The following is a 14,093-nucleotide window of genomic DNA, read 5'->3' on the forward strand; positions in this document are numbered from 1 at the left end:
ACCTAGAAGACAAGATTGAGTTGCAGAAAAACAGAAATAGTTTTAGTTATTTGAAGCAAAAAAAAAAAATCAAGCAATGGTTATTTAGTGGAGGGCGTGACATAAATGGGCCTTGCTGGACTTGTAGAAATTTCCACATAGCAACTGAGCTGGCTGCTGAGGGAACTCTTTCTTCTAGCTCAGAAAGACTCAGAACTAGAAGCCCATTTTGCTAAAATAGCCCCTTACTTGATGGTCAAGAAATCAAGGTTCTTTGTCTTAGAATTTTACTATTATTTGATATTCTCATTGGCAAAATAAAAGTTAAAACTAACAAAAGCAGTAATATCGGAACACTACTGTGAAAGAACTTGGCGTGTCCTGACCATGCTTGCCAACAGATGTACCAGAAGCTTCCTTCTTCTAAATGGTACATGTGTGACTGCATGCGGAGAGCGGCGGTCCTGAGTCACTAGAGCACACCAGCCCCAGGAGACGTCTCATCTCGCCGTCCTCGCTACCACCATCAGGAGGAGGATAGACTTTCTGTATTTGTATTCAACTTGCTGGGTGTTGGTTGTCATTTCCCTTTGAATCCAGATATGTGACTAGGTAAGGTAAGCGGTGGCTCATGATGAAGAGGCAGCTTTCCTCAGGAAGAGCTGGTAAGATGGCTTTGAGAGTTCAGCACATTACAAAATGACAAGTCAGCTGGGTTTGTGTATGTCTATCCTTGGCAGTTGTTGACTTGCCAAGCTATTTTCTGTTTCTATAGTGGAATGTCCAAAGATCAGAGGTGTCCATCAGAGTGTGATGGACACTGCTCCAATATGAGTCAGCCCGACTTGTGCTCACTTTACACTCATTACAGCACCTTTACACGCACGCAGCATGAACATACCTTAGAAAGTCTCTGTCATTCGTTATTGATACATTCTTTCAAACTTTTAGGTTTTATATTACATATGCATGTCTACTATAGACATTCTTAACTCCAAGCCTGCCTTGCTTACCGAGGGAAGCCCCGATGGCTTCAGTGAGTTTTTTTAGCTATACACTTTGTGTTCCTGGTAGCTTGAACACTTCCAGCCACCCACCCAGCTGAAAGACACACACACACACACACACACACACACACACACACACACACACACACACGCTTATTTTTAAAATCCCTTTGGGCACTTCCAGTCTTTCACCTACTACCCTAGGCCCAATCAGGGACGTGGCCAGTAGTTATTTACCTGAAACTTCACATGTCAGGTCGGCCTTATTTCCAGCTGCTCCTGTGTCCCATCCTTCTTCCCCAAGTCCTGGTGATTCCCCCTGTTCCTCTCTGCCTCCTGGCCCACACAACTCTAAAGATCCTGCCCTGTGCCCAGCTGTTGGCCATTGGTATCTTTATTGATCGATCAAAAACCAATTGGGGACAAGGACCTTTACTGTTTGGGCATGCATCTTTCTGATTGAATCAAAGCATTAGAACCGATCTCCAATAACTCACCTTTTCTGTCTAGATAAATGTTTTTGGTTTGACAAGATGTAAATTCAAAAGGGGAAGCCACAAGCATATTGACAGTTTTATTTAGGCTAGTGGTTTGATCCCGGTCTAAGAAATGAATATTTGGTTGTGAATTCAGAGTGGGGAAGAAAGTAGAAATATGTTATAGAAACTTTTGTTTTCTGTGTATGAGTGTTTTGCCTATATGTATGTATGTCTATGGACCACATGCATGTCTTGTGCCTACAGAGGCCAGAAGGCTTTGAATCCACTGGAACTAGAGACTGTCAAGAGCTGCCATGTCTGGGTTCCAAGAATTGAACTCAGGTCCCCTGGAAGAGCAATCATTACTCTCTAACAACTGACCCATTTCTCCAGCCCCCAAACAAGGTTTTTAAATATATTTTGCTGTTGTGTTTTCATAAAGCAAACATACTTTTCTCATATAGTGAATCCAAACTGTCATTCAACTGTGCTCAGAGCCAGATTTTTCTTTAATTTCGGATTGTCGTCTTCATGATGTCTTCTTAGCTCAGACAGTAAATGTCAGTGCATCGACTTAAGCAGAGGTAAGCCAAAAGTGGGTGGTCTCTTTTGCTTCACCAATAACTTTAAAAACAAATTTATTGTTTTTGTCACATTGTAGACTGCTGTTCGGTGTTCCTGCTATGAGTGAGATGCAGAAATATACTGGTGTCACTCCAGCGTCAGCAGAGGGATTACCTGGATCAGAGCAGACAAATCAGCGGGAAGCCAACAAAGCAAACCTGCAGCTCTCAGGAGAAGAAGTGAGCATTACTTTAAACCAATTCACTCACTCATTCATTCATTCATTTATTCATTCATTTTCATTGGTCCAAAGGCATCAGATCCCCTGGAACTGGAGTTCCAGAAGCCCCTTTCTGTTGGCCAAAGTTCTGGTACCAACAGGTTTACAGCTTTCTTTTCAGGAAAACACTGGCCGTATAACCAATTTCCCACCAGTCATATCTTGTACTTTTCCTTTTTCAATAAAGACTGGCTACTCTAGTTCACAACTCAAATAGCTTAGCACATGATTCTCCTCGGAAACCACCTTTGTACCTCTTTTGAGGTCTTCTCATCTCATCAAAGTGAACATGAAGAAGAGTGGTTGAGATTTAGAAAATGTGACCATGTTTTGTGATTCTTATATTTTTGGTTGTGAGCCTAGCCTTTAACGGCTGAGCCATCTCTCCAGCCCATGTTTTGTGATTCTTAAAGTTGTCTTGTCTGTGTTCATCATGACAGCATCCAGGGTTCATGGTGACATCATCCCTTTGGCTATTTATGTTTATGTTCCACCATCAGTGCAAGTGTCAACATAGTGACAAAGCAAAATGACCTTTTCCTGTGTATCAGGAAATATATTTTGTTTCTTTCCCCCCATATAACATTTTTATTCATTCTGTGGGAGTTTCATATCATGCACCCCAATCACAATTCATTCCCAGTCCTTCCAGGCCCACCCCCTTGTGACACCCCAAAAAGGTATAAATAAATACATTAAAAAAAACCCCTTAGTGTTATCGATATACTCACTGGAGCATGGTCAAACTCTCAGTGGCCCTCCCTTTAAACAGACCCAAGTCTTTCCCCTCCTGCACCTCTGCTATAAGCCATCAATTATGGTGAGTGAACTTCAGCATCCCCATCACATGTTTTAAGAGTTCTCTTCAGTGGCTTCCTGTCTAGGCTGTTACTTTGGGACTGGGCTCTTGAGGTGACAGGGGTTGTCACAGAAGCCTTCCTTGTCCCTCCTTTCAACTGTGCATCTGCAGTCATCAATACCACAGCAAAAGTTGTTTCCTTGGTCTTCACGGTCAGTGGTAGTAGCATGGATCCTGGCCTCCTCATTGTTTCTGGGGACAACATGGACCATGACCGTGACCCTCCATTGCAGTCGAACCATAGTCCCAGATAAAGCCTTCTGAGGCTGTCCTGACCACAGGCATCACCATGGCTTGAGGTGGCGGTGCAGGTCACTCAGGCTGCAATACGGGCAGTTTGCATGGCCCTCTGGAGTTAACTTGTGCCACAGACATCCCAGCCCCTTGGTAGGCACATCCCTGAGGGCCTTGCTGGCTCACCCAGCAGCTGGCTCTGTTGCTGAGGGTAAGGTCTGGCTGCCGACTCTTCCCAGAATAGATTTTGAAAACTAGTGTTCTGACTTATGTTTCATTTATATGGAGTTTTAATACCCTGAAGTAAATTCATGCCTGTCTTTCCCCATTGAACAGTTGTTCTGATCTTAGGTTATCAGTGTGAATGTGACTTATTGATACTAGGCTCTAATACTAATTTTTGTAAGTCTATAGCCATGTGTGTGTACCTATAGTCATATATGTGCACCTATTTATATCTCCATACCTTACAGTTTCTGTTAGACAGTAAGTGGAAGTCAAATGTTTTTTAATTAGTGGTTCTGTGGGTCCCTTCCTGTCAAATTCTAGCATCCATTAGTCAAGTTAACTGAATCCCTAGATTCCTTAGAATATTTAGAGCACTGCAGAGCACTTCCTCATGATTAACATTTCTTTACTGGCTTAATTTAATAAGAGATCTCCTGAAGGGACAGCTGTACCCTTTCCTTAAAAACAAAGCACTCGCAGCAGCTCTCTGCTCCCAAACCCCATGGGAGAGAGACCCCACCGCCTGATCAGGTGGGCACTCCTGAGGCTGCAGAGCGGAGGAGACCACCAACACTGCCCATCCCTGCCCACATCCCTGGCCCAAGAGGAAACTGTATAAGGCCTCTGGGCTCCCGTGGGGAAGGGCCCGGGAGCGGCAGGACCCCTGCGCCTGAGACACTGCCGGAACCTGAAGGAAACAGACCGGATAAACAGTTCTCTGCACCCAAATCCCGTGGGAGGGAGAGCTGAACCTTCAGAGAGGCGGACACGCCTGGGAAACCAGAAGAGACTGCACTCTGTGCACATCCAGGTGCCAGAGGACAACACCAAACGCCATCTGGAACCCTGGTGCACGGAGGCTCCTGGAAAGAGCGGCGCAGATCTTCCCGGTTGCTGCCACAGCGGAGAGGACTTAGGCAGTACCCCACGAGCAAACTTGAGCCTTGGAACTGCAGGTAGGACCAACTTTTCCCCTGCAAGAAACCTGCCTGGTGAACTCAGGACACACAGAGGCAAAATTCCTCTAAGGCCGGGCACTTCCTGTGTTTACCGGAAGTCCCACACCGGCGGATCCCGGACCGCAGCAGCTCTCTGCTCCCAAACCCCGTGGGAGAGAGACCTCACCGCCTGATCAGGTGGGCACTCCTGAGGCTGCAGAGCGGAGGAGACCACCAACACTGCCCACCCCTGCCCACATCCCTGGCCCAAGAGGCAACTGTATAAGGCCTCTGGGTTCCCGTAGGGGAGGGCCCGGGAGCGGCAGGACCCCTGCGCCTGAGACACTGCCGGAACCTGAAGGAAACAGACCGGATAAAATGTTCTCTGCACCCAAATCCCGTGGGAGGGAGAGCTGAACCTTCAGAGAGGCGGACACGCCTGGGAAACCAGAAGAGACTGCACTCTGTGCACATCCAGGCGCCAGAGGAAAACACCAAACGTCATCTGAAACCCTGGTGCACAGAGGCTCCCGGAAGGAGCGGCACAGATTTTCCCGGTTGCTGCCACAGCGGAGAGGACTTAGGCAGTACCCCACGAGCAAACTTGAGCCTTGGAACCACAGGTAGGACCAATTTTTCCCCTGCAAGAAACCTGCCTGGTGAACTCAAGACACAGGCCCACAGGAACAGCTGAAGACCTGTAGAGAGGAAAAACTACACGCCCGAAAGCAGAACACTCTGTCCCCATAACTGGCTGAAAGAAAACAGGAAAACAGGTCTACAGCACTCCTGACACACAGGTTATAGGACAGTCTAGCCACTGTCAGAAATAGCAGAACAAAGTAACACTAGAGATAATCTGATGGCGAGAGGCAAGCACAGGAACCCAAGCAACAGAAACCAAGACTACATGGCATCATCGGAGCCCAATTCTCCCACCAAAGCAAACACGGAATATCCAAACACACCAGAAAAGCAAGACCTAGTTTCAAAATCATATTTGATCATGATGCTGGAGGACTTCAAGAAAGACATAAAGAACTCCCTTAGAGAACAAGTAGAAGCCTACAGAGAGGAATCGCAAAAATCCCTGAAAGAATTCCAGGAAAACACAATCAAACAGTTGAAGGAATTAAAAATGGAAATAGAAGCAATCAAGAAAGAACACATGGAAACAACCCTGGACATAGAAAATCAAAAGAAAAGACAAGGAGCTGTAGATACAAGCTTCACCAACAGAATTCAAGAGATGGAAGAGAGAATCTCGGGAGCAGAAGATTCCATAGAAATCATTGACTCAACTGTCAAAGATAATGTAAAGCGGAAAAAGCTACTGGTCCAAAACATACAGGAAATCCAGGACTCAATGAGAAGATCAAACCTAAGGATAATAGGTATAGAAGAGAGTGAAGACTCCCAGCTCAAAGGACCAGTAAATATCTTCAACAAAATCATAGAAGAAAACTTCCCTAACCTAAAAAAAGAGATACCCATAGGCATACAAGAAGCCTACAGAACTCCAAATAGATTGGACCAGAAAAGAAACACCTCCCGTCACATAATTGTCAAAACACCAAACGCACAAAATAAAGAAAGAATATTAAAAGCAGTAAGGGAAAAAGGTCAAGTAACATATAAAGGCAGACCTATCAGAATCACACCAGACTTTTCGCCAGAAACTATGAAGGCCAGAAGATCCTGGACAGATGTCATACAGACCCTAAGAGAACACAAATGCCAGCCCAGGTTACTGTATCCTGCAAAACTCTCAATTAACATAGATGGAGAAACCAAGATATTCCATGACAAAACCAAATTTACACAATATCTTTCTACAAGTCCAGCACTACAAAGGATAATAAAGGGTAAAGCCCAACATAAGGAGGCAAGCTATACCCTAGAAGCAAGAAACTAATCATCTTGGCAACAAAACAAAGAGAATGAAAGCACACAAACATAACCTCACTTCCAAATATGAATATAACGGGAAGCAATAATCACTATTCTTTAATATCTCTCAATATCAATGGCCTCAACTCCCCAATAAAAAGACATAGATTAACAAACTGGATACGCAACGAGGACCCTGCATTCTGCTGCCTACAGGAAACACACCTCAGAGACAAAGACAGACATTACCTCAGAGTGAAAGGCTGGAAAACAATTTTCCAAGCAAATGGTCAGAAGAAGCAAGCTGGAGTAGCCATTCTAATATCAAATAAAATCAATTTTCAACTAAAAGTCATCAAAAAAGATAAGGAAGGACACTTCATATTCATCGAAGGAAAAATCCACCAAGATGAAGTCTCAATCCTAAATATCTATGCCCCAAATACAAGGGCACCTACATATGTAAAAGAAACCTTACTAAAGCTCAAAACACACATTGCACCTCACACAATAATAGTGGGAGATTTCAACACCCCACTCTCATCAATGGACAGATCATGGAAACAGAAATTAAACAGAGATGTAGACAGACTAAGAGAAGTCATGAGCCAAATGGACTTAACGGATATTTATAGAACATTCTATCCTAAAGCAAAAGGATATACCTTCTTCTCAGCTCCTCATGGTACTTTCTCCAAAATTGACCATATAATTGGTCAAAAAACGGGCCTCAACAGGTACAGAAAGATAGAAATAATCCCATGCGTGCTATCGGACCACCACGGCCTAAAACTGGTCTTCAATAACAATAAGGGAAGAATGCCCACATATACGTGGAAATTGAACAATGCTCTACTCAATGATAACCTGGTCAAGGAAGAAATAAAGAAAGAAATTAAAAACTTTTTAGAATTTAATGAAAATGAAGGTACAACATACAAAAACTTATGGGACACAATGAAAGCTGTGCTAAGAGGAAAACTCATAGCGCTGAGTGCCTGCAGAAAGAAACAGGAAAGAGCATATGTCAGCAGCTTGACAGCACACCTAAAAGCTCTAGAACAAAAAGAAGCAAATACACCCAGGAGGAGTAGAAGGCAGGAAATAATCAAACTCAGAGCTGAAATCAACCAAGTAGAAACAAAAAGGACCATAGAAAGAATCAACAGAACCAAAAGTTGGTTCTTTGAGAAAATCAACAAGATAGATAAACCCTTAGCCAGACTAACGAGAGGACACAGAGAGTGCGTCCAAATTAACAAAATCAAAAATGAAAAGGGAGACATAACTACAGATTCAGAGGAAATTCAAAAAATCATCAGATCTTACTATAAAAACCTATATTCAACAAAACTTGAAAATCTTCAGGAAATGGACAATTTGCTAGACAGATACCAGGTATCGAAGTTAAATCAGGAACAGATAAACCAGTTAAACAACCCCATAACTCCTAAGGAAATAGAAGCAGTCATTAAAGGTCTCCCAACCAAAAAGAGCCCAGGTCCAGAGGGGTTTAGTGCAGAATTCTATCAAACCTTCATAGAAGACCTTATACCAATATTATCCAAACTATTCCACAAAATTGAAACAGATGGAGCCCTACCGAATTCCTTCTATGAAGCCACAATTACTCTTATACCTAAACCACACAAAGACCCAACAAAGAAAGAGAACTTCAGACCAATTTCCCTTATGAATATCGACGCAAAAATACTCAATAAAATTCTGGCAAACCGAATTCAAGAGCACATCAAAACAATCATCCACCATGATCAAGTAGGCTTCATCCCAGGCATGCAGGGATGGTTTAATATAAGGAAAACCATCAACGTGATCCATCATATAAACAAACTGAAAGAACAGAACCACATGATCATTTCATTAGATGCTGAGAAAGCATTTGACAAAATTCAACACCCCTTCATGATAAAAGTCCTGGAAAGAATAGGTATTCAAGGCCCATACCTAAACATAGTAAAAGCCATATACAGCAAACCAGTTGCTAACATTAAACTAAATGGAGAGAAACTTGAAGCAATCCCACTAAAATCAGGGACTAGACAAGGCTGCCCACTCTCTCCCTACTTATTCAATATAGTTCTTGAAGTTCTAGCCAGAGCAATCAGACAACAAAAGGAGATCAAGGGGATACAGATCGGAAAAGAAGAGGTCAAAATATCACTATTTGCAGACGACATGATAGTATATTTAAGTGATCCCAAAAGTTCCACCAGAGAACTACTAAAGCTGATAAACAACTTCAGCAAAGTGGCTGGGTATAAAATTAACTCAAATAAATCAGTTGCCTTCCTCTATACAAAAGAGAAACAAGCCGAGAAAGAAATTAGGGAAACGACACCCTTCATAATAGACCCAAATAATATAAAGTACCTCGGTGTGACTTTAACCAAGCAAGTAAAAGATCTGTACAATAAGAACTTCAAGACACTGAGGAAAGAAATTGAAGAAGACCTCAGAAGATGGAAAGATCTCCCATGCTCATGGATTGGCAGGATTAATATAGTAAAAATGGCCATTTTACCAAAAGCAATCTACAGATTCAATGCAATCCCCATCAAAATACCAATCCAATTCTTCAAAGAGTTAGACAGAACAATTTGCAAATTCATCTGGAATAACAAAAAACCCAGGATAGCTAAAGCTATCCTCAACAATAAGAGGACTTCAGGGGGAATCACTATCCCTGAACTCAAGCAGTATTACAGAGCAATAGTGATAAAAACTGCATGGTATTGGTACAGAGACAGACAGATAGACCAATGGAATAGAATTGAAGACCCAGAAATGAACCCACACACCTATGGTCACTTGATTTTTGACAAAGGAGCCAAAACCATCCAATGGAAAAAAGATAGCATTTTCAGCAAATGGTGCTGGTTCAACTGGAGGGCAACATGTAGAAGAATGCAGATCGATCCATGCTTATCACCCTGTACAAAGCTTAAGTCCAAGTGGATCAAGGACCTCCACATCAAACCAGACACACTCAAACTAATAGAAGAAAAACTAGGGAAGCATCTGGAACACATGGGCACTGGAAAAAATTTCCTGAACAAAACACCAATGGCTTACGCTCTAAGATCAAGAATCGACAAATGGGATCTCATAAAACTGCAAAGCTTCTGTAAGGCAAAGGACACTGTGGTTAGGACAAAACGGCAACCAACAGATTGGGAAAAGATCTTTACCAATCCTATAACAGATAGAGGCCTTATATCCAAAATATACAAAGAACTCAAGAAGTTAGACCGCAGGGAAACAAATAACCCTATTAAAAAATGGGGTTCAGAGCTAAACAAAGAATTCACAGCTGAGGAATGCCGAATGGCTGAGAAACACCTAAAGAAATGTTCAACATCTTTAGTCATAAGGGAAATGCAAATCAAAACAACCCTGAGATTTCACCTCACACCAGTGAGAATGGCTAAGATCAAAAACTCAGGTGACAGCAGATGCTGGCGAGGATGTGGAGAAAGAGGAACACTCCTCCATTGTTGGTGGGATTGCAGACTGGTAAAACCATTCTGGAAATCAGTCTGGAGGTTCCTCAGAAAATTGGACATTGAACTGCCTGAGGGTCCAGCCATACCTCTTTTGGGCATATACCCAAAAGATGCCTCAACATATAAAAGAGACACGTGCTCCACTATGTTCATCGCAGCCTTATTTATAATAGCCAGAAACTGGAAAGAACCCAGATGCCCTTCAACAGAGGAATGGATACAGAAAATGTGGTACATCTACACAATGGAATATTACTCAGCTATCAAAAACAACGAGTTTATGAAATTCGTAGGCAAATGGTTGGAACTGGAAAATATCATCCTGAGTGAGCTAACCCACTCACAGAAAGACATACATGGTATGCACTCATTGATAAGTGGCTATTAGCCCAAATGCTTGAATTACCCTAGATCCCTAGAACAAACGAAACTCAAGACGGATGATCAAAATGTGAATGCTTCACTCCTTCTTTAAATGAGGAAAAAGAATACCCTTGGCAGGGAAGGGAGAGGCAAAGATTAAAACAGAGACTGAAGGAACACCCATTCAGAGCCTGCCCCACAGGTGGCCCATACATATACAGCCACCCAATTAGACAAGATGGATGAAGCAAAGAAGTGCAGACCGACAGGAGCCGGATGTAGATCGCTCCTGAGAGACACAGCCAGAATACAGCAAATACAGAGGCGAATGCCAGCAGCAAACCACTGAACTGAGAATAGGTCCCCCGTTGAAGGAATCAGAGAAAGAACTGGAAGAGCTTGAAGGTGCTCGATACCCCAAAAGTACAACAATGTCAAGCAACCAGAGCTTCCAGGGACTAAGCCACTACCTAAAGACTATACATGGACTGACCCTGGACTCTGTCCCCATAGGTAGCAATGAATATCCTAGTAAGAGCACCAGTGGAAGGGGAAGCCCTGGGTCCTGCTAAGACTGAACCCCCAGTGGACTAGACTATGCGGGGAGGGTGGCAATGGGGGGAGGTTTGGGAGGGGAACACCCATAAGGAAGGGGAGGGGGGAGGGTGATGTTTGTCCGGAAACCGGGAAAGGGAATAACACTTGAAATGTATATAAGAAATACTCAAGTTAATAAAAAAAAAAAAAAAAAAAAAAGCACTGTTGATCAGCCTCCCCCTTAGAGGTTTGTTTCTTGCTCACATCCGGGATGATAACTTTGTTTGCGATGGCCAAGCTGCAATAACTATCTACTGCATAGGAGGAAACACTGTATGGTATCATGACCTATCATTTGTATGCCTGGGTTTCTCTTGATTTCTAGATACGCTTTGGCAAAATCGCCACCTTCTTTGGGAAGAGTTTATCCATTTTTAGCAAGCACTTCCAGGGTATAGGCCTGTGAACCTTACTTTCAGTATGCCTAGAAAGATAGAAGGCAATTGAAGCCAGACACTTAAATTGGAAAAATTAGCCTGGTAATTGGGAAGTCTGCCTTTCTTAAGAATTCTTTTGGCAGATAGAAAATGTTCATCCAATATGTGGGATGATAGAGACATGTATCTGACTAGAAAGAAATACAAATATTCTTATGAAATATCGTTGTGACTTTTTCTTTGCCTGGAGCTGGGTCTTCATATGTTCCTCTACGGTTCAGAAAATGTTACTGTCAAGGGTTCATAGCTAATGCTGTAGTAGTGTTTGAAAATGATGCTTTACGATGCTTTCTGCCCATTTATTTTTGATAAAAGCAATTCTGCACAGCAGGGGATTCTTATAGTTAGTCCACTTAAATAGTCTCACAAGTCAACGGATTTAAAGAAAATAAAAATTCCAGTAATATCAAGCTTTCAGAGAACTATTTCCAAATATTGCCAAAGTTTCTTCAACATCTTTTTATGAATGCCTAAATAATTTTCCATGCAAGCTTTTTTTTTTTAAAAAAATTACTTTCATTTATTTTTTTTTATTATTTCTTTACAAACACAATATGGGGATTTTCCTCAAGCTTCATACCCTACTGCCTCTATTATAATACAGTAGTAGTTGAACAGGTTTCTCCAGAAGACATGTCCAAGTCCCACCCTTGGTATTGCAAATATGCTCTTATTTTAGAAGCAAGGACTTTGCAGATATAATTCACGTTTTAGGATATGATTATTCTGACTGTAGGGTAGGGCTTAAATCCAACAGTAATGGTATGTTTAGAAAAGTAGAATGCATCTAGTCACCAAATGAAGCCTTCAGTTCTGAGAATGGGTTATATATAATCAAGTTTTTGGCTAGAGGACCCCCAAGGGAACCCCAAACAACCGAGGATATTGCCAAGGCTACTGGTTGTTTTCCTCCAACTGACAGCAAGGCTCCAACCCTGAAGACAACAGCCATGCTACTTTTCCAACAGAAAGAAGTTATACTGTTGCCATCCTAGCACCTCTATCCCTCAGGTCTAGTGTTGTTGGTATTAGAAGGTATTCAGTGTACTATCAGAAGACAAAGGTAAACCCCAACCCAGCTACAGAAGGCCCTTTGATCCACAAGGATGCACTGCCGGTAGAAGGTGCTAGTACAGAAGAGGCACACAACTGTGGAAGTAGCCAACCAATGTCTGAAATGGAGCCTATCCCTGACACTGCTCAGCAGACCAAGAGCCTGAGACTAGACAGGCCACAGAAACAGGGGGAAACCAAGTGCTACCGTTCTGCTGAGGAAATGGAGTAATAAAATGGCTCCTGATGCCATCCTGCTATACTCAGGTTAGAAGCCATAGCTGGACAATGTGCAGACTACTGAGAGACCTTAGAATACTTGTTCCTAAGTCATCATCGCAACCCTCCCCTCAGGGCTCAGGGATCCAGAAGAAGAGGAGGGAAAAATGTAACAGTCAGAGGAGATAGAGGAGACCAAGGAAAATAGGCTTTCTAAACACAGGAGGACTTGGCATACACAAGGAGTTTACAGAGAGTCTGCACAGGTTAAAGCCAGATGGGTTCCCAGTGCTGAGAGGGGAAGTGGATACAAGTCCCATCTGTAACCCAGAAGAAAACTCTAATTGGTACCCTCTTGGGAAGGGAGAATTGGTTTGCTCCCACAGAGTCTCACTGGGTGTAAACACCACTCTCAGGGCAGACCCTAAGCCCAGCAGTAGGTGGTCAGCACAAAACAAGCTCAATGGTGTTTTTGAAGCATCGTTGTCTCGTAGTCCTTTATCTGGGCATTTTCTTTTCCCTTTCAGGTCTTTTGCACGTTATGGCTTTCAGTTCTGTGTTTTATGGGATTTCTGTGTGTGTATGAATATGAGTGTTTCTGTGTCTGTGCTTTTATGTTTTTTCCTGTCTGTCTCTTCAGTTTGCTTTCTTTGTTTTGTCCTATTCTAGTTTGTTTTGTTTTTTATTGTATCTTATTATATTTTATTTTTTTTTTATATGACCATGTTTTTAATGAGAGTAAGAAAGGATTTGGGTGTGTGTGGAATGGGGGAAGACCTTGAAGGAGTTGAGGGAGGGCAACCATAATCAGAATATATTGTATGAAAACGTATTTTCAATAAAAGAAAAATAGAAAAAATAAAGAAAAGCACAATGCTATGTGAACTCGAGTGCCCAGGGACAAAGGCCCTGTGATGATGAAGGGTGAGGGGGAGAAATGGTAGAGAAATGCAAACTTTGCTATTTGCCTCTAGCAGCTAGTTAGAGACCAGGAGGAACTCTGCCTTTGAGTCTCCAGAGGAAGCATGTATCACGGTTTTGGAGCCGAGAAAGTATGTCTTCTCTGTATTTAGACACAGGAGATCTTCAGTATGGCAGTCCACAGGGACCTCTGCATCAGGTGGAAAGTTTCTCACAAAGCTTCACGCTCTCTTTGGAATTCCCTGGCTTTATACGTCACTCGCTAATAGCACTTCTGTGTCTCAGGATTCTATTTGGGGACACACACACACACACACACACACACACACACACACACACACACACACGTAGTTGTCCTATTTCAGTTTTTATCCAAACCCTGACAGCTTTTCAGACTTTCCTCATCTCAATGATTGAAAACTTTAGGGATTAATATTCAAGTATTTTCTAAACTGAATCTCAGTTGAGAGTTGGCTAGTGTATTGGATTGATTGGTTTGTGGGACTTCAGGAGGAAGAGTT

General features: G+C 42.6%; 1 protein-coding gene across 6 annotated transcripts in view; it reads left to right on the forward strand.

Moving 5' to 3' along the window:
• Ttc6 (tetratricopeptide repeat domain 6) overlaps positions 1-14,093 on the forward strand; it is a 213,819-nt gene that overhangs the window by 81,089 nt on the left and 118,637 nt on the right. For all 6 annotated transcript variants that reach the window (XR_015622056.1, XR_015622057.1, XR_015622058.1 and 3 more), the window contains 1 exon segment: positions 2,127-2,268. Coding sequence is in view for 3 of the 6 variants with exons in the window: in XM_087554072.1 (XP_087410198.1) it covers positions 2,127-2,268 (142 nt within the window). In the remaining 3 variants the exon portion in view is untranslated.

This window comes from Rattus norvegicus, chromosome 6 (genome assembly GCF_021556685.1).
Source record: "Rattus norvegicus strain SHRSP/BbbUtx chromosome 6, alternate assembly SHRSP_T2T, whole genome shotgun sequence".
Lineage (NCBI taxonomy): Eukaryota > Metazoa > Chordata > Mammalia > Rodentia > Muridae > Rattus > Rattus norvegicus.